The sequence below is a fragment of the Euleptes europaea genome, chromosome 9 (assembly GCF_029931775.1).
Source record: "Euleptes europaea isolate rEulEur1 chromosome 9, rEulEur1.hap1, whole genome shotgun sequence".
In the NCBI taxonomy this organism is placed as follows: domain Eukaryota; kingdom Metazoa; phylum Chordata; class Lepidosauria; order Squamata; family Sphaerodactylidae; genus Euleptes; species Euleptes europaea.
The window spans coordinates 9,840,409-9,866,954 of record NC_079320.1 but is presented as its reverse complement, the minus strand read 5'-3'; the positions used below and the strand labels follow the sequence as shown (position 1 = coordinate 9,866,954).

The window sequence follows — 26,546 nt, the reverse complement described above, 5'->3', positions numbered from 1 at the left end:
CTACAGGTTGCTGTCTAGTAAGTTCCAGGCTACATTAGTTCTCACAGTTCTGTCCAACCTGGTTGCCAGGTCCCTCTTCGCCACTGGCAGGAGGTCTTTGGGGCAGAGCCTGAGGAGGGCAGCGTTTGGGGAGGGGAGGCACTTCAATGCCATAGAGTCCAATTGCCAAAGTGGCCATTTTCTCCAGGGAAACTGATCTCTATCAGCTGGAGATCAGTTGTCATAGAAGGAGATCTCCAGCTAGTGCCTGGAGGTTGGCAACCCTAGTCCAACCTCTGCTGCTCATTTATCACTCTGCCTAGTGATTATGTCCCTGGCCTTTATGTTTACACGCAGAGGTTTATCTAAGCAGGAACAGCTTACTCTTACGCCTGCAGTAGGTACTTCTGTTTTATTTCTTCAACTTAGACAGTCAAATCCTGTGAGGGGAGAAATGAATCTCCTTCCAACCCCACAAAAGATCTTCTGCCAGAGCAGAAGTTCAAGCATGTTTGGTGATGGAACATGCCATCAAGTCGCAGCTGACTTATGGAGACCCTGTAGGGTTTTCAAGACAAGAGATGAACAGAGGTGTTTGCCATTGCCAGCTTGGGGTAGCGACCCTGGACTTCCTTAGTGGTCTCCCATCCAAGGACTAACCAAGGCCGATCCCACTTAGCTTCCAAGATCTGATGAGATAAGGTTAGCCTGGGCCACCCAGGTCAGGGCCAAGCAAGTTTAGGGCTACTTAAATCAAACACTGTTAGCAAGATTACAGCCAAAAAGTCTTGAATGTAAACCATAGAAAGGCGTGTGTCAGTCACATGCTTTCTATTGGAGTTACTGTATAGTATTTATATTATTTAAATTGTGCCATCTATGATGTCTTACTGCGTAATATAAGACAAAGGTAGGGTTGCCAGTTCCTCTTCGTCACTGGCGGGAGATTTTGGGGGAGGAGCCTGAGGAGGGCAGGGTTTGGGGAAGGGAGGGACTTCAATCCCATAGAGTCCAATGGCCAAAGCGGCCATTTTCTCCAGGTGAATTTATCTCTATTGGCTGGAGATCAGTTGTAATAGCAGGAGATCTCCAGCTAGTACCTGGAGGTTGGCAACCCTAGACAAAGGCCTTATATGTAGGGTAGCCAGGTTCCCTCTCTCCTCCGGCGGGAGGTTTTGGGGGCGGAGCTGGGGCAGGAATTGTGTGCGTGTGGCCGCGCCAACACGATCACATCACTTCCAGTTTACATCCAGAAGTGCCGCATTGCAACGAGCCTTTTACCACTCAAACCCTGGGTTTGAGTGGTAAAACACCCGTCATGTTGGGCGCTTCCAGGTGTAAATCGGAAGCGACGTGATCAAGGAAGCGACGTGATCAATTCCCACGCATGCACCCAATTTCCAGATAAGGATATCGCAAACGACAGGAAACAAATAAGAGTGAAATATCTGGAAATCATCTGATATGAGCAAGCCACTTCTGATGCAGTCTTTTGCAATCATGGACTGGCTTTGTAAAGGGATTAGAATTATGTAAATAGAAACGTGAGTGGAAATGTTACATGAGCAGAGGCCGCAACATTTCCAGATTTTGTAAACCCACCAATCCTTAATTTTGAAGGGATCCTAATCATGGCTTCATTTCTAGGAGCTGATCAAATTCTGTATAACATTTCCAAATGAAGGTGCTGACACCATTCTTTTAAATGCTTAATCCACACATGCAAACCTTGCACAGGGCCAAGGTTTACACCTAGGGTTGCCAACCTCCAGGTACTAGCTGGCGATCTCCTGCTATTACAACTGATCTCCAGCCGATAGGGATCAGTTCCCCTGGAGAAAATGGCCGCTTTGGCAATTGGACTCTATGGCATTGAAGTCCCTCCCCTCCCTCCTCAGGCTCTGCCCCAAAAATCTCCCGCCGATGGTGAAGAGGGACCTGGCAACCCTATTTACGCGCCTAGCAGTAAGGTGACATTATCAGGATAATGTTTTTTACTTCATTTACTCCCTACCTAGGGTTGCCAGATCCCCCCTCTCGGTTGGCAGGAGGTTTTAGGGGTTGGGGCTGGGGCGGCCGCGTGACGTCACTTCTGGGTTCACTTTCGGAAGCGGAGCATTGCCGCAGCTGTTTTAGCATTCAAACCTGCGCACGATCACTGCTCCGGAGCAGCTGGGTGGATTGGTGGGCAATTGCCTGCTGGAGATCAGTTGTAATAGCAGGAGATCTCCAGCTAGTACCTGGAGGTTGGCAACCCCAAGTAAGTCTGCATAGGACTTTGCTGTTTGTTAGTTTTGGTTTGGGCATAAGTGCAGACGTGAGTAAAACGGAATAGAAAAGGACCTTTGACTTTAAGGCTGGTCTCGGTTAACAGAGCTCTGAAATAGCTTTGGCTAGAAACTGGAAGTCATCCCACCCCCGTTGCTGGCCATGATGCTCAGGTGATGCTAGTGGAATGTGAGCTGATTGTCCCTGCTGAAAGGAGCCAGCCAACCAACCACTCTGGCTTGGCCAGCAACGACCGGCCGCTCCATAGCACTTGAGTTTGTTTTTGACCCGATGCTAACTCAGATAAAACAACCAGGAAGCACGGCGTTCTCTGCAAGGTGAACTGCTTTACTTCCACGGGCAGGATTCCTGTTCTTGAGTGCAGGGGGAGGGCGGGAAGAGAGTTGGGAAAGGAACGAAAGGGCCCCCACCGCCGCCTCTGCATCCGCTTCCTTTCTTGTGGACAGTGAGCCTTAGGGTAGCCAGGTCTCTCTCTGCCACCGGTGGGAGGTTTTTGGAGCAGAGCCTGAAAAGGGCGGGATCTGGGGAGGGGAGGGACTTCAGTGCCATAGAGTCCAATGGCCAAAGCGGCCATTTTCTCCAGGGGAACTGATCTCTATCAGATGGAGATCAGTTGTAATAGCAGGAGATCTCCAGCTAGTACCTGGAGGTTGGCAACCCTAGTGAACCTCCACCGGGGGGGTGTCATAAGGAAAGCAAGATCTTTTTGCAGTAGGTGGAGAAACCTGAGGAATGAAGAATGCTGAGAGAGAATTCTCTCCCACAACCTTAAGGGCCTGTTCAGACAATAGACAAGCCTGACATGTACGGAGAAGAAGGAGAGAGGAACACATGTAAGTTTCCTTGCAGTTAACACACTGGACTTGACGCTAACACACTGGACTTGAGGTTGCCAACCTCCAGGTGATGGCTGGAGATCTCCCGCTATTACAACTGATCTCCAGGTAGGGTTGCCAGTTCCAGGTTGGGAAATATTTGGAGATTTTGGGGTGGAGTCTGAGGAGGGCAGGGTTTGGAGAGGGGAGGGACTTCAATGCCATAGAGTCCAATTGCCAAAGTGGCCATTTTCTCCAGGGGAACTGATTTATGTTGCCTGGAGATCAGTTGTAATCCAGCCACCACCTGGAGGTTGGCAACCCTATCTCCAGGTGACAGAGATCAATTCACCTGGAGAAAATGGCCGCTTTGAAAGTGGGACTCTATGGCATTATACCCTGCTGAGGTCCCTCCCCTCACCAAATCCCATCCTCCTCAGGTTCCACCCCCTAAATCTCCAGGTATTTCCCAAACTGGAGCTGGCAACCCTACTTACCGCTGAAGCCATCAGCAATTACTGCATTAGCTATCTTGTCCCATTTGGTGCACATTGGCTCGATAGGTGTGGTGAAATGATCGATTTCATGCAAATAGTGTCTACATGCATTTAATTGGACAATAAAGCGAAGCATCTGTGGGTCAAAACTAGATGTGACAGCACCCATGGGGATGCCATGGGGACGCCATGCTAAGTGGGTGACCTTGGGTGGGTACAGTACAGTATGCTCCTGACCATATACAGAGCTGGGATATTGTCTGAACCAGCCCTAGAGCTTGGAGCCATCTAAGTAATAATACAATTAATTGGCAGTAGGTATCAGGTGCATCCTTTGCTTACAGGATTCATGGCCGCAAGGTGGCTACCAGCATATGCAATGACCTTGGTCAAGACACAGCCTTCCAGACACAGGCTACAAAATTTAATAACCCAAAGGTTTATTAAAAGAGGGATAGAACAGGGATGGCAAAAAAAACCTGCCTGTGGAACACAGGCAGGATGCTGCCGTGGTCGTCTTGTCTGTGAGCTTCCTAGTTGGCCACTGTGTGAACAGACTGCTGGACTTGATGGGCCTTGGTCTGATCCAGCATGGCCTTTCTTATGTTCTTATGATTCCCAGTAGCAACATAAATACCTAGTAATAATCCAGTCTGAGGTAGATAGTGATCTTTCCTCCCTCCTGTGCTTATTTTAAATTAACTTTTCAGCTTGAATTAGGGTTGCCAGCTCTGGGGTGGGAAATACCTGGAGGTTTTAGAGGTGGAGCCTGAGGAGGGTGGGGTTTGGGAAGGGGAGGTACTTCAATGGGGTATAATTCCATAGAGTCCACCTTCCAAAGCAGCCATTTTTTTAGGTGAACGGATCTCTGTCGCCTGGAGATCAGTTGTAATAGCAGGAGATCACCAGCCCCTGCCTGGAGGTTGGCAACCCTAACCTGAATAATGAAAGAAACAACAACAGGAACATCCTCCAAAGATGCAAAATGAATAGCAGAAGAACTCAGTTTTTGGTGTCTGAATAAATGTTGCTCATCTCCACCACTGAGTAAATGTCCCAGTGTCAATCAACCTGCTCCTTAAAATAACCAAAGGAAAATCAATTGTTCAGCTCCGAGCGTTAATCGCTTGGTCTTCTGTCATAAAACACACCCACCGATTGTTAAAGTAATGATTAATATTTTAAAAAGCTTGTTACCAGTTTGGGGTTGCCGACATTAATCAAACCGTTATTGCCTTAGCCTCAATCTGACCTACAGAACAGATGTGGTCAGGTGATGCTCAACCCACTGGAAAAGAATGAGCAGGCCACCAGGTGAAACATGCTGCCTGTTCCACCTATCAGACAAGCCAAGAAGAAAAGCAGTTGGGCAGTAAGAGAGGTAAGCATCTGGATTCAGCAAGCCACACGAATACATGAAGCTGCCTTATGCTGAGTCAGATTATTGGTCTGTCCTGCTCAGTCCTGCCTAATCTGATGGACAGCAGCTCTCCAAAGGTCTTTCATATATTTTATATATTTTATCATTCTTATAACACGCTCTACTCCAACAACCTGGAGTAGAGTGGGTTATAAGAAAAGAAAAGAGGAAGACCCAACAAGAGATGGATTGACTCTATAAAGGAAGCCATGGTCCTCAAGTTGCAAGATCTGAGCAAGGCTGATAAAGATAGGACATTGATTCATAGGGGGGCCATGAGTCGGAAGCGACTTGACCGCACTTAACACGCACACTACTGGGTAAAGCGCTATGATTGTTGAAAATACCACTGAATTTCATCTGAAGAATGCAGCGTTTCAAATATTAGGAATTAAAAGTGGGTGAAAAAACATCACCATCTGGATATTTGATAGCTATCTTCTTGGGGGAAATGGCTGTAATTGCATCAGGAGAAAAAGGTTATGGGGTGCAGCCCTTGCGCTTCCAGCACAGGCTGTGCTTACCTACCTGCGGACAACCAATTTCAGTGTCTTGTACGAGCCTTTTACCAAGGAGATGGCTTCCCGCCGGGAACTACTTAGCTCCACTTCATTGATGTTCACCACTTCGTCTCCAGGCTGCAGCTTGGCATCCAGTAAATCTGCCTTCCCTCCTTCTTCAATCTGGAGGATGGAGAGAGAGAACAGCAGGGAGAATCAGAGCAACATCTTTGACTTTCCTCCCGCTTTGGAGGGAAAAAAAACTTCTCTGAATCTAAATTCATGCTCCTTCCCGTTTGCTATAGGGGTAGCAATTATACTACTGCTTTGCTCAGCTCCGGTGAGACTCTGTTCATTTTTGAGCACATAGCACTTGCAAAATTTCCAAGCAAGGTGGTTCCACCACACCACTAGGCAGTTTATTCCAGTGCTAAATTACTATTATAGTTATGAAGTGATCATGTGCAAACCCTGCAGGTGGAATTTAATCATCCTGTCATACTTCTATTTTTTTACAGTACATTTGGATTATTTGCTTTCCTTTGAGGTGCCTGATAATTCCGTGAATGCATTTTTTTGCAAACGCATGGCATTTCAGCAGACCTCAAGCTGCATAAATTCAGAACCATTTTTGCACATGTTCGTTTTAATTCTGCATTGCACTGCATCATGGGTTTTGTACTTTTCAAGCTACATAGGCAGCTTAAAGCTTTTGGTCTAGGTCAGGGGTCCCCAACATGATGTCAGCAGTGCCGAGTTGTTTTCTGTTGCCCCAGAAGGTTGGACCAGAACCAACAGGTTGAAATTAAATCAAAAGAGATTAGACATTAGGAATAATTTTCTAACAGTTAGAGCGGTTCCTTAGTGGAACAGGCTTCCTCGGGAGGGGTAAGTGCTCCTTCCCTGGAGGTTTTTAAGCAGAGGCTAGATGGCCCCCTGTCAACAATGCTGATTCTATGACCTTAGGCAGTTCATGAGAGGGAGGGCATCTTGGCCATCTTCTGGGCATGGAGTAGGGGTCACTGAGTGTTTGTGTGTGTGGGGGGGAGGTAGCTGTGAAATTCCTGCATTGTGCAGGGGGTTGGACTAGATGACCCTGGTGGTCTCTTCCAACTCTATGATTCTATGAGAACCATTTTTGCACATGTTCATTTTAATTCTGAATTGCACTGCGTCATGGGTTTCGTACTTTTCAAGCTACATAGGCAGCTTAAAGCTTTTGGTCTAGGTCAGGGGTCCCCAGCGTAATGTCCTTGGGCACCATGGCACCTGCTGACATCTTTCCTGGCGCCCACCAAGTGTTGTTAGAAAGTGTGCGGGGTCATATCGGGCACTTGCTCAACAGGTTTTTTGACTGGCCACCGGAGAACTGATGATCTGGGTAGATTAAAATATCTTTCTGTGACAGCTGCTACCACAGATTGGTTTTGTTCTCCTTCACTCCTTTTTCCCAGTGTAATTTTTTTTATTACTCCTCTTCTCCCCTGCACTTAGGCTTCCTCTGTGCATGTGGTTTCACATGTTTAAGAGCATTGTTCCTCTAAATTATTAAATGTTCTCATGCAGTGGCATCGTGTTGTGACAGGCCAAGGGTAAATGGGTCCATGTACACCTCACAGTCTCGCATGGAGAAGTGATTAGCTGACACCTGTGGAATGTTAAGTGATATATAACCATATCTGCCAAGATGAATTGTTCTCTTTGGACGAACAAGCCTCCTTTAAAAAATAGGATCCATTTACTTGCATGAAAACACCTTGAACCTCGAAACCAAGCCAACAAGTCACAGACATCAATGAATGTGCCAATTATCTGCAAGAACTCAAGAGGCTTTTTTTTGCTTGAAGCATGAAGTAGAACAAAACTTCTTGAAACATTTGCGACATTTTCCTTGCAAGCGGGCATCTGATTGAAGAAGAAGAATTGATCTCCAGCTGATAGAGATTGGTTCCCCTGGAGAAAATGGCCGCTTTGGCAATTGGACTCTATGGCACTGAAGTCCCTCCCCTCCCCAAACCCCACCCTCCTCAGGCTCCACCCCAAAAACCTCCCGCTGGTGGCAAAGAGGGACCTGGTAACCCTAGTCATTGTGCTGGCAACATCTCCTGACACCATGGCCCCTCGTAGGGTTGCCAGGTCCTCCCAGCTACCAGCGAGGGATGGGGAGGGAGAGTTGCCCAATCCAGGTTCAGAAACTCCTGGAGATTTAAGGAGGGAGCCTGGGGAGGGAGCCTGGGGAGGACAGGGACATCAGTGGAGTACAATGCCATAGAGTCCACCCTCCAAAACAGACATTTTCTCCAGGGGAACTGATCTCTGTAGTCTGGAGGTGAGCTGTAATTCTAGGGGATCCCCAGGTCTCACCTGGAGGCTGGCATCTCTCTCCCCTCTCCCCACCTACTGCTGGTTGCTGAATTCAACTGCCCAAGTAACTTGACCGAACCATGTTTCCCGTGTTGTTTGATCACTCATTTTGTCCTGGGTAATTCTAAAGTTCTCTCCTAGCCAGTGTGGTGTCGTGGTTAAGAGCGGTGGTTTGGAGAGGTGGAGTCTGATCTGGAGAACTGGGTTTGATTCCCCACTCCTCCACATGAGCAAATGGAGGCTGATCTGGAGAACTGGATTTTGTTTTCCCTTGGGCTAGTCACAGCTCTCTTAGAGCTCTCTCAGCCTCACCTACCTTACAGGGTGTCTGTTGTGGGGAGGGGGAGGGTGATTGTAAGCTGGTTTGATTCTCCCTTAAGTGGTAGAGAAAGTCGGCATATAAAAACCAACTCTTCTTCTTCTAAGCCTCAATGTACTTAATTCTGTGTTACTGGATAATTTTTTAAGAGGGTGAGTAACAGTGAGCTTTGGAGAAAGATCACGATGGGTAGCCGTGTTAGTCTGTCTGTTGCAGTAGAAAAGAGCAAGAGTTTAGTAGCACCTTAAAGACTAACAAAATTTCTGGCAGGGTATGAGCTTTCGTGAGCCACAGCTCACTTGTTCAGATACAGCTAGACTGTGCGTCCATCTATTGTTAAGTAGAGATGAGTGAATTCAGACACATCAGTGTTGTTAGTTTTTAAGGTGCTACCGGACTCAGTGAGCTTTGGAAGCTCGTTATAATACGATAGGTGAGGGGCCGTGGCTCAGTAGTAGAGCCTCTGCTTGGCATGCAGACGTTCCCAGGTTCAATCCTTGGCATCTCCAGTTAAAGGGACCAGGCAAGTAGGTGATGTGAAAGACCTCTGCCTGAGACCCTGGAGAGCCGCTGCCAGACTGAGTAAACAGTACTGGCTTTGATGGACCAGGGTCTGATTCAGTATAAGGCAGCTTCATATGTTCATGTGTGACTGCCTGTACGAAGACGTCACATCCTTTCGGCTCCTGCATGAGCAAACCAGTTCTCCACCTGGATACAAATACACCACAAAGTTGCAGCTACTTTGTCAAAGCCGCTGAACCTTCTCTCCTTCTTTTGTGTCGAAGGTCATTCTGAGCCATCTCCCGATCAGCATCGATGAGTTCTCGATGCATTGCATTGAAAACAATATTGTGAAAATGCATCTGGATGTAATGTTTGCGCTCAGGGAGCGGCGCGACAACCCCTGGGAAAGACAACCATTCCGGCAAGCGACACTGTCTGATACTCAGCTCTGCCTTCAGCCAACATCACAATGATTGTGAAGGCAAACAAAAGTCGGATGGGACACATCACCTATTGAACCGAGCACCTGTTTCAACAGACAGGCTGGAAAACAGCGAAACCAGGAAACACCAAATGTGCTGCGGTGGTTCACGGCAACTTGAGAAAGCCTTGCCGAGAAGAGAGAGGGAAAAGGTCAGGGTTGGACTTTTAATCGCCGCCTGTCGAGATCTGGGTGTGCCGTTGAGGCTGGACGGTCAGTAAATGGAAGGAAGCAAGACCTTCTGTTCTAGACGTAGGAGTTTAAACCAGAGATGTGGCTTATAATAGTCTGGGCACTTTAGGAAATAATTCTCGGGCCTATAGGATGAAGTGGCTAGAGTCAATTCTGGAAGTGGGAGGTGCCACTTTAAATTCTTGTTCAGATTAGTGGTCCAGTTTTCACCTTTTGTATGTCATGCTGTTCAGTTGCACTGCTTCCTGACTTTGTAATCCAATCTTATTGCACAGTTTATTATATTTATACGCTGTTCCTGTTGCATTGTTCAGTTTTGTAATCTTCCCTGAGTCTTAACAAGAAAGGTGGACTGTAAACAAAGTAAGATTGGATTACAAAGTCAGTGCAACTGAACAGTATGACATACGGTGACCCACGGAGAGAGACAGAGAGAGAGACAGAGAGACAGAGAGAGAGGTGGCTGCATGGACATATATTCATATCCCCCCCGCCCCATGATCATAAGGACTAGAGATTTGCCTTTTAAAATGCCTTTTTCTGAATAATATTCCAATCCGATGGAGGCACTCAATCCTGATTCGACGGCACCATAAAGACAAAGCCAGCCCAACACACGACACAGGCCATGCTCACGAGGAAACCAACAAGATTAATACAAGCCAATCCAATTTGTTGCAAAGAACCGAATTTAAAGCTATGATCTTTGTCTCTGGTGTGACTCATTTTAAGCCTCTTTCCCCTTAAAGAAATAGGGCATCAGCGGTTCGTGTTGAGGGACAATGGCAAGAAGAAACACTGCAACCAAATCCAAATCCGGAGTTATGGGAACAAAGTTCTTTCTGCATATTTTGTGAGAAAGTCATTTTTGTGCATTAATTACAGAGCCAGCCAGTCAGCCACCAGAATGTGGAATTTCTTGTTGCAGGATCCGGATTTCTTCAATGCAAAATGCTAGCCTCCCTTGGTTCTTTAATTTCCTTCTTGGTTGTTGTCGCTTCTGGCAACACCCCCCACCCCCCCGAACATGGCAAGAAGTCAGCTCTGCCAAATTTGCTGCAGGCATCAAAGACATAAAAAGGGATCGTGCTTACTTATTGGACTCATCGCGGCAACTCTGAATTCTTAATCCAACAATGAGTTTATAATCCAATAGCAGAAAGGAGGTTTAGCCTTTAAGTTGATTTTCCACCTGCCTGAACAGACAGATTTCTGGCTTCATCACACATTTCTGTTTAGAGAACCTTCTTTGCTTCATCTCCTTACTTCACAAAGTTGGAATGGCAAAAACGCCAACTAAGGAAAACAGGATTTCTTGTTTAACGCAAGGGGTGCATGTTTGTTGGTTACCTGTACTAAGATAATCAAATAGGGTTGCCAGGTCCCTCTTTGTCACCGGCGGGAAGTTTTTGGGGTGCAGCTTAAGGAGGGTGGGGTTTAGAGAGGGGAGGGACTTCAATGCCATAGAGTCCAATTGCCAAAGCAGCCATTTTCTCCAGGGGAACTGATCTCTATTGTCTGGAGATCAGTTGTAATAGCAGGAGAGCTCCTGCCACCACCTGGAGGTTGGCAACCCTATAACCAAAGCATTGCTTCCAGAGTGACCCAATTCTGTACCATGAAAAACTGAGGTTCCACAGTAGACATAAATTATGCAGACCAAGTACATTTGCATATGCCCTGCTTCTGCTAGTCATGGCAATTGGACTCTATGGCATTATATCCCATTGAAGTCCCTCCCCTCTCCAGACCCCACTCTCCTCAGGTTCCACTCCCAAAATCTCCAGGTATTTGCCAACCTGGAGCTGGCAACACTACTACAAATGATGGTTAGTCCCATTTCTGCTGTCTTTATTCCCCTCCCGCCCGCCCCAGGAATTACCGTTGATCTCCAGACTACAGAGGTCAGCTGTCCTGGAGAAAACTGTTCTTTAGAGGGTAGACTCTATGGCAGGGGTGGGGAACGTCAGGCCCGTGGGCCATATAAGGCCCGCGAAAGCATTTGGTCTTGCCCTTCGTGGGTCCTGGCAGATCTTTAGCTCAGAAGGACCTAAGACTGGTGATCTGCCCCCTCCCGCAGACAGAAATAGCCTTTATTCAAGGCTGATATGAGTTTGTTTTGCGGAGAAAAGGAACCTTTTTTCTGCCTTGAAGAAGAGTCATTAGCTATGGAGCTGCTAGGACTGCCCAAGAATATAGCAGGCTAATTTTAAGTTGATAATTCTGTATGGCTCGCAAATGATATTAAATATATCTAAATGGCCCTTGGCAGAAAAAAGGTTCCCCACCCCTGTTCTATGGCCTTATATCTCACTGAGGTTCCCGCCCCCCTTCCCGAACCTGCCCTGCCTAGGCTCCATCCCCAAATTTCCAGAAATTTCCCATCTCAGCATATGTCCTGCTTCCGCTAGTCATGGGGAGGAACAGTTAGTGACAAGATCCCCAAATTAGAAATCCTATCCAGTCCTTGAATTCTGGGCCTTATACCAATTTCTGAGCCACCTACCGGCTTAAAGCAGTCCACCTGGCATTGACTAGAATCTATGCTTTTTCTATCATACCTTCCACCCTATGGAACAGGTTCCCTGCAGAGTAGGGCTGCCAACCTCCAGGTGGGGCCTGGAGATCTCCAGGGATAACCATTGATCTCCAGACTACAGAGGTCAGCTGTCCTGGAGAAAATTGCTACTTTAGAGGGTAGACTCTATGGCCTGATGCCCTGCTGAGGTCTCTCCCCTCCCCAAACCTGCCCCGCCTAGGCTCCATCCCCAAATTTTCAGCAATGTCCCATCTCAGCATTGGCAAACCTATTGAAGAAACTTCTCTAGAAGTTTTTAGAAGGTGGTTTTAGGCCTTTTTTTGCCCACAGAACCTGGTTGAATTTGGATTTTTGTTTTGAATTCTGTGTCTTAACGGGAGCAAGGCCTCTAAATGGGAAGAGAACCTTCTTTTGAGTCGAGAGAGCCAACGTGGTGTAGTGGTGGTTTGGAGTGGTGGACGCTAACCTGGAGAACTGGGTTTGATTCCCCACTCCTCCATATGAGCGGTGGACTCTAATCTGGAGAACCGAGTTGGTTTCCCCCACTCCTGGGTGACCTTGGGCTAGTCACAGCTCTCTTACAGCTCTCTCAGCCTCACCTATCTCACAAGGTGTCTGTTGTGGGGAGGGGAGGGTTTGATTCTTCCTTAAGTGGTAGAGAAAGTCGGCATATAAAAACCAAGTCTTCTTCCTCTTCTTTTTCCTCCTCCTCTTCTTCTTCTTGGAATGGGTACATGGCAGCTGGGGTATGCTGATGCCAGCCCTAGTATGTATGTGATGTGCCTGCAGGAGAGATGTACATGGTGTAGTGGTTAAGAGCAGTGGTTTGGAGCAGTGGACTCTGATCTGGAGAACTGGGTTTGATTCCCCACTCCTCCACATGAGCGGCGGAGGCTAATCTGGTGAACTGGGTTAGTTTCCCCACTCCTCCACATGAAGCCAGCTGGGTTACCTTGGGCTAGTCACAGTTCTCTTACAGCTCTCTCAGCCACACCTACCTCACAGGGTGTCTGTTGTGGGGAGGGGAAAGGAAAGTGATTGTAAGCCAGTTTGATTCTTCCTTAAGTGGTGGAGAAAGTCGGCATATAAAAACCAACTCCTCCTCCTCTTCCCCTTCTTCTTCTACTTGGAATGGGTACATGGAGGGAATGCTCTTGAGAGAGCGACAGAAAAGAGCATTTCCAGCTTGAGTCCCATCCCTGTTCTCCATCACCCATCTATGGAAAGATCAAGAACAGCTCGGTTCGGGTCAAGGCACAATAGCCCAAGGCAAAGAGCCTGCTGGCACAGTGGTAGTGCGGCTGCTGAGTTCCCTCTGGGTGAGCACCTGGCAACCCACACAGCCCCAGAAAAAGAGCAGCACAAGGCAGAAGAAGAAGAAGAGTTGGTTTTTATATGCCGACTTTCCCAACTAACCCGGACTGAAAATAACATCCCCTCCAAGATTCAATAATAGTACTTAAAGCATTTCACATATATTATCTTGAAGAAGAATAGGTTTTTATATACCGATTTTCTCTACCTTTAAGGAGCCTCAGGTCGGCTTACAATCGCCTTCTCTTCCTCTGCCCACAACAAGCACCTTGTGAGGTAGGCGAGGCTGAGAGAGTTCAGAGAGAACTGTGACTAGCCCAAGGTCACCCTGCAGGCTTCATGTGGAGGAGTGGGGAAACCAACCCAGTTCACCAGATTAGAATCCGTTACTCTTAACCACTACACCACGCTGGCTCTTGCTGTGTACTACAGCCCTGTGAGGTAGGGCGCTATAATATGGAGAAGAGGAGAATGATGAAAGCCACTTTGGGTTCACATTGGGAAGAAAGGGGCAGGGCATAAATGAAGTAAATAAATAAGTAAATAGCATCCCCCATATTGCAGATGGAAGACTGAGAAAGGGAGGTTTGCATGAAGTCACCTTGTGAGTGTATGAGTAGGGTTGCTAGCTCCCCCCCAGTTACCGACAGGGGATGGAGGGGTAGGGTGGCCAAATCCAGGCTGGGAAATAATGCCATAGAGTCCACCCTCCAAAACATCCATTTTGTCCAGGGGGACTGATCTCTGTAGTCCAGAGATCAGGGGAAATTCCGGGAAATATCCAGGCCCCACCTGGAGGTTGGCAACCATATCAGTGGGCCACAGGTGAGATGATGACGATAGGTGAGGGGCTGTGGCTCAGTAGTAGAGCCTCTGCTTGGCATGCAGACGTTCCCAGGTTCAATCCTTGGCATCTCCAGTTAAAGCGACCAGGCAAGTAGGTGATGTGAAAGACCTCTGCTTGAGTCCCTGGAGAGCTGCTGCCGGTCTGAGTAGACAATACTGACTTTGCTGGACCAAGGGTCTGGTTCAGTAGAAGGCAGCTTCATGTGTTCACGTGATGTAGTGGCCCAATAAATCCACAGATGAGAACAGCGATGAACACATGAAGCTGCCTTATACTGAATTAGATCCTTGGTCCATCAAAGTTCATGTCGTCTACTCAGACCAGCAGAGGCTCTCCAAGGTCTCAGGCAGGGGTCTTTCACATCACCTACTTGCCTAGTCCCTTTAGCTGGAGATGCTGGGGACTGAACCTGGCAACTTCTGCATGACAAGCAGAGTCTCTGCCACTGAGCCACGGCCCCTCAACCTCAGTAAAACAATGTTTAAGAACTACTGGCACAGATTCATGCTTGCATGAAGCTGCTTTATAGCAAGGGAAACCATTGGTCCATTGTGCTCAGTACTGTATACTCTGGCTGGCAGCTGTTGTCTTGCAAACTTGACAAACAATCACAGCAAAGATCTGACCCCCATGGCCCCCACCCTTCCCTCCTGCAAAAGAAGCCCAGGCTCCAGGGACAGAGCAAGGTTGTTTACAATACCTTCTGCGGTCCTTTGTCATAAGACTTCAAGGGCATGTACCTGCAAAACAACAATGAATCTGTGGACATCTTTAAAGAAGGAAGCAAAACCCCACAGATGGTCACAGCTTACCCTATATGTACTGGCAATTTACAAGGTCACTTCAGCAGAGAGCACTTGCGAGTTCCTCTCTTCCCAAGTACATGGGCCCCAACTTCAGTTGGGATCAAGGTACATGGGGAGAGGGAATTTATGCCTTCCCCCTCCATAAGGTTGCCAGGTCCCTCTTCACCACTGGCAGAAGGTTTTTTGGGGCGGAGACTGAGGAGGGCGGGGTTTGGGGAGGGGAGGGACTTCAATGCCATAGAGTCCAATTACCAAAGCGGCCATTTTCTCCAGGTGAACTGATCTCTATCGGCTGGAGATCAGTTGTAATAGCAGGAGATCTCCAGCTAGTACCTGGAGGTTTAGTCAAAACAATTACACACTTGAGCTGCCAATGAAGTATTGGTGAAGAATATTGCAGTCACTATGGCTAAACTTCTGTCTCCTAAAAATATTATAAATCACAGCTTTGATTGGTTATTAAACTCACTGAGTTGTATTTTGGTTATTACATTCATTGAATTGTATTTTACACAGTCACTCAGTTTACAATTACTGAGTTGTATTTAACATAGTCATTCAATTGTATATGTGCAAATGGCAGCTTATGGTACAGATCAACATAAACATAAATATAAAGTGGCTTATGGTTCAAATCAAGATTGAACAGTTCAAACTATAGTAAAGGGTGGAACAGGTATCCGTAGTAAAGGGTGGAACAGGTATCCGGATACACGATAGAGTCCAATTGCCAAAGCGGCCATTTTCTCCAGGGGAACTAATCTCTATCAGCCGGAGATCAGTTGTAATAGCAGGAAATCTCCAGCCACCACCTGGAGGTTGGCAACCCTACTCTTCAGAGACCTGCTCGAGGCAACATACAAATACACAGATGTGCATTCTAGTTAAAAAAAACCCACTGGATCAGTGTGGAGGTGGGTTCCTCCTGTTTGCCAAGAGGCAGCAGACGTTTTCAGACATAATTAAAAACTCTGTTAAGGGCCCCTATTCACATGTGATGTTTACTCCAAGCATAGATAACTTCCATGTGGGAACCAGAGATGGCATGGCCCTCTTTAGTTCTACAGTTCTCGGCATTGCTCGCTTACTCACTCCATGAATTCTAACTGGATCTATCGCTAGGTGAGGCAAACGTGGTACTGTTTGGCCTCCGATGGTGATCATGGTGATGTGTAGCCAAGGGAATTACCGAGCTCCGTGGCAGCTATTCTCTGTCGCCCTTTCCCCAGCAGCCTTCTTCTCCGGAGTATACAAACCCGCCGACAACACTTATCAATGTGTTAACATTTGCTATGCAACATAATTATTACCACACACACACAAAAAAGTGTTTTCCAAACAGCAGAGGGTATATTTGTGTCAAACATCTTCTTCCCTGCAGCCATGACCTGCCCCTATATTAGGGTTGCCAGGTTGGGAAATACCTGGAGATTTTGGGGGGTGGAGCCTGAGGAAGGCAGGGTTTGGAGAGGGCAGGGATTTCAATGCCATAGGGGGGCAGGGTTTGGGGAGGGGAGGGACTTCAATGCCATAGAGTCCGATTGCCAAAGTGGCCATTTTCTCCTGGTGAACTGATCTCTACACGCCGCCTTCATAGATCTTCGGGGCGCTTTTAATTCTATCAATAGGCCTGCCCTTTGGGAGAAATTGCAAACATTGCTTATAAATCGACACCTTTTATGGCTATTGCGTAAACTCCATCTTTCAAACACCTGTCAGGAATACATAAACGTACTCTTTTGAGCGAGTATGGAGTTTTATGTATCCCTGTTACTATTGTTACTATTATCATGCCAATAAAGGTGACTGAAACTGAACTGAGTGCTTTGGTACCTCAAAGCCTCTTTATAGATGATGAAGGAAGCCCCCACGTACATTTGTTTTGCAAATCAAGCCATGGCTATAATTCCCAGCGCAAGCGCGGGAGCTGATCTTTGTAAAAGAAGGTGTGAATTCCTTTGGGTGAAGGCCTTCCTGATAACAAGCACGCGTGTGCATTTAAACCGCCAGAACCCCTCCGCTTGCCAAAGCTAACATAACAGGAAGGCAAGAGATATTATTAAGAACTTGCCATGCATTTTTGCCCTCTGCTGCCATCTGCTGTCCTGATGTAAACCTTGGCTAAGTACCTTTTCCCCAGCATTGCTAACAAAACACAATGGTCTAAAGCAGGGGTCCCCAACTTTTTTGAGCCTGGGGGCAACTTTGGAATTTTGACACAGGGCGGTGGGCACAATCTCAGTTATGGCTGCCCCGGCAGGAAGAGTAGCGTTGCCAGCCTCCAGGTGGTGAAGGAAAATGCCAACCTCCAGGTGGTGGCTGGAGATCTCCCGCTATTACAACTGATCTCCAGCCAACAGAGATCAATTCACCTGGAGAAAATGGCTGCTTTGGCAATTGGACTCTACGGCATTGAAGTCCCTCCCAAGCCCTTGAGGAGGTCCTCCATAAGGTTCCGGAAGATGCCCGGGGCCGTGCTGACCCCGAACTGCAGGCGAGTCACCCGGAAGGCACCCTGGTGGGTGACGATCGTCTGCGCGTCAGCCAACTCAGAGTCTACAGGCAGCTGCTGGTACGCTTGGGCCAGGTCGAGTTTTGCAAAGACCAGGCCCCTGGCGAGGGAAGCCAGGAGGTGACTGACCACTGGCACCGGGTACGCGTGGCTTTGGAGAGCCTTGTTCACCGTGCATTTGTAATCCGCACAGATGAGGACGTCGCCGTTCGCCTTCAACGGCGTCACTATCGGGGTCTCCCACTTGGCGTTAGGCACCGGCACCAAGACGCCCTGGGCGATGAGACGGTCGAGCTCAGCGTCGATCCGGTCCTTGAGCGCGAAGGGGACCCAGCGTGGCTTGAGGTGGATGGGGGTGGCGGTGGGGTCGACGTGCAGGCGAACAGACAGCCCCTTGTAGCAGCCGAGCGGGCCATTCCAGACGTCCTCGAACTCGGACCAGACGGAGTTGAGGGTGGACTGGGAGATGTGGTGAATGCCCCCAATGTGGAGTCCAAGGGCCTGGAACCACTCAAGGCCCAGTAGGCTGGCGCGGGGGCCTGTCGACCAAGATGAGGCGGAGGCGGCTGGAGCTGTGCTTGAACTGGACGTTCACGTGGGCGACGCCCCGGACCAGCACCCGACGACGCTGGTAGTCGGAGATCAGGATGCTGGTAGGTTGCAGCTTGGGCAAGGCAGTGAGGCGCCCCAGGGCGTGGAAAGTGTCCCAAGAAACCATGGAGAGGGCCAAGCCCGAGTCGACCTCCATGTCGCAGGGGGCACCCCCGATCCTTACGGAGATTGAAACTTTCTCCACGCCGTGGACCCAGTGCACGTGGATGCTGTGCAGCTTGGAGTCGTGGCGGTAGCGGTAGGAGGCGGGAGACTCGTCGCTGGCCATGTCGTGGACGGGCTGATCTTTCCTGGCCCTGCCCGCCGGACGACCCTTCTGCGTGGGGTGGCAGACCTTCGCGATGTGGCCAACCCGGCCGCAAGCCCGGCAGTTGGCGTCGTGAAAACGGCAGGAACGGCTTGCTGTAGGCACTGTGAGGTCGCGGAGAATCGCAGGCGATTTCAGTGAGAGTGATTTCGGTAGCAAGCCGGACTGCCTACCAGCCTTTATCGCCAATGTTAAGTCCGCGTGGGGAGGACACACGAGGTCGAGACGGAGTTCCAACAACAACATGTTTATTGAAGAACAAAACAGAACTGGAGAACTCAGGGCAAACGGCCCTGCTTATATGCTCCCTAGTCCGACCCGCGCCACTTCCCCCCGATCCGTGATAGGGGGGAAACAACCCCGGGTTACCAATGACGCGTGCCGGCTTAGGGCCAATGGTGCGAGCCGGTTTGGACCAATGGCGCATGCAGGACTTAGGATCCTTCGTCCAGGACTCAAGCATTTAAGTTTCCCCCTGCATATCACCTAACTATTTACATACATTACAGTAACTTTTCAACATTTCAGGAAGAAGCTCTGATTAACACATTGCTTAACAATAATTTCTTCTACACACACAGCTTACCTGCAGTCACACAGAAAAGGTCTTTGTGCTGAGGTGGTGCTTGCTGCTGAAGCAATTTTTTTTTAAAAAATCGCCATAGCCAATCAGATCTCCAATGGCCAATCAAATGTCCTGCTGGGCAAAAACCCCACTGGCCCTGCCCATCCTCTAAAAACGATTGGTGGGCACCAGGATAGGTTGGTAGGCACCATGGCACCCATAGGCACCACATGTTCTAAACCTTACTTAGGATGTGGCTTTAATAGCCCGAGGAGTGCAGCAGTGTTCAAGGAGAGCCTTGTTCTTCTAGGGAGAAGGGCTCACTATAACTTTTAACAGCTCAACAGGACTCTTTTTTAATAAACTTTTATTGGCTCCTCCTAACATGTTGTAAACTACTCAGCCCTTTACTGATGTCAGTTAATTTTCTCATGCTTCAGACTTCCTTGATTTATTATTGTTTATACTGATTAATTGCACTTTTGTTTATCTGTACCTGTCATGAGTCAGCCTGCAGAGAGTCAGCCTGCAGAGACCTCCTCTGACGAAGAGGAAGTAGAGGCCAGAATAGAGGATCAGCCAAAGTCAGGAGATGACTCGCCATGCCTGCAGCCTCGCCAAGGCCACTGGAGCAGAAAAGAAAACAGGTTCGTCTAGCAATGCAGCAGAGACGGCAGAGTGCTAGGCTGAAAGCTTTACACAGGAACCTCCCCAGTAGCAGTGATGAGGAAGAGCAGGGCTGAAGCACCACCTGTGAACTCAGCCTCATCAGCATCAGCTGGCTCTGCTACAGCAGCAGGGGAAGGGATTTAAGCCATCAGTTAGGCTTGGCTGTTGTGCAAGCAACTTGTCACCAACCTCCTGGTGTACCGGCCTTGTTTCCCTGCTATCCTTTGGATTCCTGGTACCCTGACTTCTTGGACTGGCTCTGACTAACACCTTGGACTTCCCTTGCCTGTACTGATATCTTGGACTCTGCCTTCACTGTGAATGACCTTGGACTGTTCCCCAGACTAGCTTACAACTTGCAACCCTCGCTCCTCGCCTGCACCACGACAGTACCCCATAAGACCAAGGCTAGGACCTCTGACCTCTTTCATCATCCATTATGCGTAACAACCCAATACGTTCCAGCCTCTTACACAGAGAATCACACCTGAAAGATCTCTTAATGGGGTTCACCCTGAGTTCTGTCTCTGCCCCCAACTCCTCCCTCCCCTCCTCTTTTGGTAATTTTCCCTATTAAAATATGGAATATGATTTCCTCTTCACAGCACCTGAAGAAGTGAGCTGTGACTCAGGAAAGCTCATGCTCAATAACTGTGGTTAGTCTGTCTGTTTCCTCTTGTTCTTTTCCATCAGGGCAATCAAATGTAGGTTGGATCCAGCAAGTTGAGTGGTATGTATATGATAGCAGCGTTCTTTGATTGGTCCCTCTCTCCTCTCCTGTCAAACAGGGGTTTTTTTGCATGCCCCTCTATGTATGGTGACCTCAGCAAGGGGGATTTCAAGGCAAGTGAGAAGCAAAGGTGGTTTGCCGTTGCCTTCCTCTACAGAGTCTTCCTTCCTTGGTGGTCTCCCTCCCAAGTACAGACCCTGCTTACACAAGAACATAAGGAAAGCCCTGCTGGATCAGACCAAGGCCCATCAAGTCCAGCAGTCTGGTCACACAGTGGCCAACCAGGGGCCGCTAGGAAGCCCACAAACAAGACAACTGCAGCAGAATTGTCCTGCCCCTGTTCCAAAGCACCTAATAGAATAGGCATGCTCCTCTGGTACTGGAGAGAATAGGTATGCATCATGACTAGTATTCATTTTGACTAGTAGCCATGAGTACTCCTCTCCTCCACAAACATGTCCACTCGCCTCTTAAAGCCTTCCAGGTTGGCAGTCATCACCATGTCCTGGGGCAGGGAGTGCCACAACTGCTTAGCTTCCGAGAACTGACGAGAAACTCTTTTTATATACCACGCTGTGTATAAGGCTATACCACGCTACCTTCCCTCCCATCCCCTATAAAACAACTCATCCTGATTGTTTAACTTTCTGGTTCACAAAACAAAAACAAGCAACTTTCCCCCACAAAAACTATAATGAGAACTGGTGCAGGCCTGTTTGATATCAGTTTGATATCAGTTACATGATAACTTTCCAGACTTCTTTTTTTGCATATGTGTAGCAGAGTTGTTCACACGGCCAGCTGATCTATTCCTCTTAGAGTTGCCACGTCCCTCTTTGCCACCGGCGGGAGGTTTTTGGGGGCAGAGCCTGAGGAGGGTTTGGGGTGGGGAGGGACTTCAAGGCCATAGAGTCCAATTGCCAAAGCGGCCATTTTCTCCAGGGCAACTGATCTCTATCGGCTGGAGATCAGTTGCAATAGCAGCAGATCTCCAGCTACTACCTGGAGGTTGGCAACCCTAATTCCTCTGGCATGGATTTTTGCAGGTCAATAATTTATGGAACGTGGGAGCGGTCTGGAATTCAAACCAGGTCATATCCTATCATGCAACCGATGGAACAGCTATTCCTGTTGTCAGTGAAGTTTTGCCAGGTATCTGGTGACTTTCCTGAGTTGTGTGATAAGAGCTTTCGTATATTGCAGCGTGCGACATCCATACACAGACATGCTGAGGCCTGTGAGGAACAATTTGGAAATGCTCCCACACCCCTCAAATTCTCCCTGGATAGGATTCTCTCAGGGAGTGGAGCAGGCTAATTTTCCCTTCCCCCCTTTTCCTCTTTAACTGCTTAGTGGTTGCTTTCTTCACTTCACGTTTTCTGTCTTCACCAGGCCATTTTTTAAATGGTTTTCTCTTGGGGCTAATTAACCAAGCTGTCGTTTTTTCATACCTGCACCTTTCATTGCATAACCTTCAAAGTACAACGACCCGTACCTTTAGTATGGGTGGCCTCGGTGTGAGACTAGCCTGTTCACTATTAGAGTGGTCAGCTGCAGTGCTGCAGTCAAAAGCTCTGCTCACGACCTGAGTTCGATCCCGACGGAAGTCGGTTCCAGGTCGCCGGCTCAAGGTCGACTCAGCCGTCCATCCTTCCGAGGTCGGTAAAATGAGTACCCGGCTTGCTGGGGGTAAAGGGAAGATGACTGGGGAAGGCACTGGCAAACCATCCTGCAAACAAAGTCTGCCTTGGAAACGTCGGGATGTGACGTCACCCCATGGGTCAGGAATGACCCGGTGCTTGCACAGGAGACTACCTTTACGTTTTTAAAAAGTGATTATGCACATTAACAATTGCTCAAGGATAGATGGGATCACATTCTAGCTGTATCTGAAGAAGTGAGCTGTGGCTCACAAAAGCTCACAACCCTGCCAGACGTTTTGTTAGTCTTTAAAGTGCTACTGGACTCTTGATATTTTCTGCTGTTATTGACAGGCTAGCACGGCTACCCATCGTGATCTATCTCATATCGTGTTTCAACTCCTGGGAGGAACACCTGTGATCTGTCCCTTGTCCAGCTCTGGCATAAAGCATTGCTAAACTTATCAAGAGGAAAACAGCATTTTAAACATGACATTCAGAAAGATTTTAGCCAGCGTGGTGTAGTGGTTAAGAGCAGTAGTTTGGAGTGGTGGAGTTTGATCTTGAGAACCAGGTTTGATTCCCCACTCCTCCACATGAGCGGCGGAGGCTACTCTGGTGAACTGGATTTGTTTCCCCACGCCTACACACGAAGCCAGCTGGGTGACCTTGGGCTAGTCACAGCTCTCTCAACTCCACCTACCTCACAGGGTGTCTGTTGTGGGGAGGGGAAGGGAAGGCGATTGTAAGCCGGTTTGATTCTTCCTTAAGTGGTAGAGAAAGTCGGCAGATAAAAACCAACTGTTCTTCTTCTTCACTCCGAAGTTCATAACCTGGATTAAAGGCATCCCGCTTCTTCCTACCCTGGGTGCCTCAAATACACGGTGCTTTATTGCTTATGGCATTGATGGATTGTTAGAAAGGAGGCAGGCAAAACAGCATCCGCTCTTTAGCTAATTACCGTGACGCAGACCTTTTATTTGGCTACCCTGGATCCCCTAATTGAGCCCTCCGGTTGCCAAACATTTCGGTGGGCTCTGCGCCCGTGCAGAAGGAGGCCATTTGTAGAACACGGGCGAAAACGTTTCGGATCCCTTCCCTGCCTTGGGAACAGCAAGGGTAAGACTGGAACGAAGACAGCTGTTCCCTTGGCTGACCCGCTGCCCAGCATCACTCTTTTCCATAAACTTAATCCAAAAGGACTTATTCCCCAGTGCTTGGCAACAAACCCTCTTTTGACCAAATCAGATCCACTAATGACTGCCTGGTATGCCCGTTCCAGCTTGTTCCCCCCTCCCCCCCGGCTAGTGCAACGGCCTCATCTTAGCGACCCCCACGTCAGCTACTCAAGGCATCCGGCTGGACTTGGGGAGGGGCTGTGGCTCAGTGGTAGAGCATGTGCTTGGCATATAGAAGGTCCCAGGTTCAATCCCCGGTGTCTCCAGTTAAAGGGCAAGTAGGTGATTTAAAAGACCTCTGCCTGAAACCCTGGAGAGCCGCTGCCGGTCTGAGTAGACAATACTGACTTTGCTGGACCAAGGGTCTGATTCAGTATAAGGCAGTTTCATGTGCTCATGTGACTATCTAGTTCCCAGCGGCAAGAGACAAGGGGGAATCTAGCATAAATTTATCATCTTTGGACTAGATTTTCTCTGTGTCAGGAACATAAGAAAGGCCATGCTGGATCAGACCAAGGCCCATCAAGTCTAGCAGTCTGTTCACACAGTGGCCAACCAGGTGCCTCTAGGAACAAACAAGACGGCTGCAGCAGCAGCATCCTGCCTGTGTTCCACGGCAGCTAATATAATAGGAATATTCCTCTGATCCTGGAGAGAATAGGCATTCATCAGGACTAGTATTCATTTTGACTAGTAGCTGTGGATAGCTCTATCCTGCATGAACATGTCCACTCCCCTCTTAAAGCCTTCCAAGTTGGCAGCCATCACCACATCCTGGAGCAGGGAGTTCCACAATTTAACTCTGCATTGTGTGAGGAAACTCTTCCTTTTATCTGTTTTGAATCTGTCACCCTCCAGCTTCAGCAGATGACCCTGCATTCTGGTATTATGAGAGAGGAAATGTTCTCACATTCAGCTTCCAGAGAACACAGAAGTGGCAGTTAGGTGCTATGCAGTTGTTCATGTGCTCCCTTCCCTTCATTCTAGGGCCATTTCCAGGTTTTTTGGGGAGGGGCTTGGGCAGAGAGTTCCCGGGACCCCTCTCCCCTCCTCTACTCATCACCAGGCACTTATGCTTGCCTTTCCTCTCTCTCAACTAGGGTTGCCAACCTCCAGGTACTAGCTGCAGATCTCCTGCTATTACAATCGCTCTCCAGCCGATAGAAATCAGTTCCCTGGAGAAAATGACCACTATGGCATTGAAGCCTCTCTCCTCTCCAAATCCCACCCTCTGCAGGCTCCACCCCCAAAATCTTCAGGTATTTCCCAACCCAGAGCTGGCAACCCTAGCACAGGGATATATGGAAGGAGACGGTCCTTCAAATATGTGGGTCCCAGGTCATTAGGGTTGCCAACCTCTAGGTACTTACAATAATGAGGAACACCTGTGCCAAAGTTAACGTAGTTGAAGAAAATGGTAGCACGAGGGCTCAAGAGTATAACACCACACTGGGTAAAAAATGCAAAATAATGATGCAAACAATGAACATGCAAACTATACAAAAAATCATATAAGCACTTCTGAATGTGTAGACAATATTTATAGGCATAAAGTCAACAAGCATAATGATAAATGAAATGAAATGAAAAGCATTACATCATGCAGTAGAGCAAGCAAATCTGTGGCACAAATTAGTGCTCTAGACTAAATACAATCCACAACGAGTACAGGAATATCCAGTCCAAAACATAAGGTCAAACATCAATAGTCCAGAAGTAAGAGATAAGAAAATCCAAGAAGTGCAGCCAAGGAACCAAGATAAAAGGAGAACGCGTGGCTAGTCGTAAATCACGTTTCAAGGCTTTCTTCAGCTCCAACGTTGTTAGCATTAATCAGCCCGTAGGCTAAAAGGAGGGTTCAAATGACCGTCAGCTAGGGAATGCGTCTATGTGGAATTCAAAAGCGCATGTATCCTCATGTGAGCGGTCACATGAGGATACATGCGCTTTTGAATTCCACATAGACGCATTCCCTAGCTGACGGTCATTTGAACCCTCCTTTTAGCCTACGGGCTGATTAATGCTAACAACGTTGGAGCTGAAGAAAGCCTTGAAACGTGATTTACGACTAGCCACGCGTTCTCCTTTTATCTTGGTTCCTTGGCTGCACTTCTTGGATTTTCTTATCTCTTACTTCTGGACTATTGATGTTTGACCTTATGTTTTGGACTGGATATTCCTGTACTCGTTGTGGATTGTATTTAGTCTAGAGCACTAATTTGTGCCACAGATTTGCTTGCTCTACTGCATGATGTAATGCTTTTCATTTCATTTCATTTATCATTATGCCTGTTGACTTTATGCCTATAAATATTGTCTACACATTCAGAAGTGCTTATATGATTTTTTGTATAGTTTGCATGTTCATTGATTGCCAACCTCTAGGTACTAGCAGGAGATCTCCCGCTGTTACAACTGATCTCCAGCCGATAGAAATCAGTTCACCTGGAGAAAATGGCTGCTTTGGCAATCGGACTCTATGGACTCCATGACTCACCATCATCATTTGTTTATTACGGTCAAAGACCAGCTTGCACAAAAAGAAATATCATAAGTGATTAAAAACAATGTCTGACTCTATGACTCTAAGTCCCTCCCCTCCCCAAACCCTGCCCTCCTCAGGCTCCGCCCCAAAAACCTCCCGTTGGTGGCAAAGAGGGACCTGGCAACCCTACAGGTCATGAAGGACTTTAAAGGACAACCAGCACCTGCAATTGAACTCGGAAACAGACTGGCAGCCAATGTAGCTGTTTCAGAATGGTTAATGTATGTTCCCGGCACCCAGCCCCTGAGAACAGTTGGGCTGCCCCATTCTGCTGTTTCATTTTGAAATATCTCTGGACTGTATGCAAAAAATGGGGGGGAAGTACCAAAGGAACTTAGCCCAAACCAGTCTGAATAAAATGCAGGTGACAGGAGATGTCAGCATGGTCACCTCGCTGTTCTTCTTCACTTTATAATCCTGGCAGAAGACACGTTACAGCTTAAAGGGCTAGATGACTCAAACCACTGAGCCACGCTACCCAGGGCAATAAGAAGAAGAAGAGGAGGAGGAGGAGGAAGAGTAAGAAGAGGAAGAGAAGGAGGAGGAAGAAGAACAGGAGGAAGAAGAAGAGGAGGAGGAGGAGGAGGAAGAAGAGGAGGAGAAGGAAGAGTTGGTTTTTATATGCCAACTTTCTCTACCACTTAAGGCAGAATCAAACCAGCTTACAATCCCCTTCCCTTCCCCTCCCCACAACAGACACCTTGTGAGGTAGGTGGGGCTGAGAGAGTGTGACTAGCCCAAGGTCACCCAACCGGCTTCATGTGGAGGAGCGGGGAAACCAACCCGTTCACCAGATTAGCCTCCGCCGCTCATGTGGAGGAGTGGGGAATCAAACCCGGTTCTCCAGATCAGGGTCCACTGTTCCAAACCACCGCTCTTAACCACTACACCACGCTGGCTTGCGCTGAAGAACGAGAAA

The 26,546-nt window shown here is 48.1% G+C and overlaps 1 protein-coding gene across 1 annotated transcript in view; it reads right to left on the bottom strand.

The window, feature by feature from the left end:
- The window catches only part of SHROOM3 (shroom family member 3), a 217,753-nt gene that overhangs the window by 166,840 nt on the left and 24,367 nt on the right, over positions 1-26,546 (bottom strand). The window contains exon 2 of the mRNA XM_056855663.1: positions 5,529-5,683. Within this exon, the coding sequence (XP_056711641.1) occupies positions 5,529-5,683 (155 nt within the window). The remainder of the gene's footprint in view (positions 1-5,528; positions 5,684-26,546) is intronic.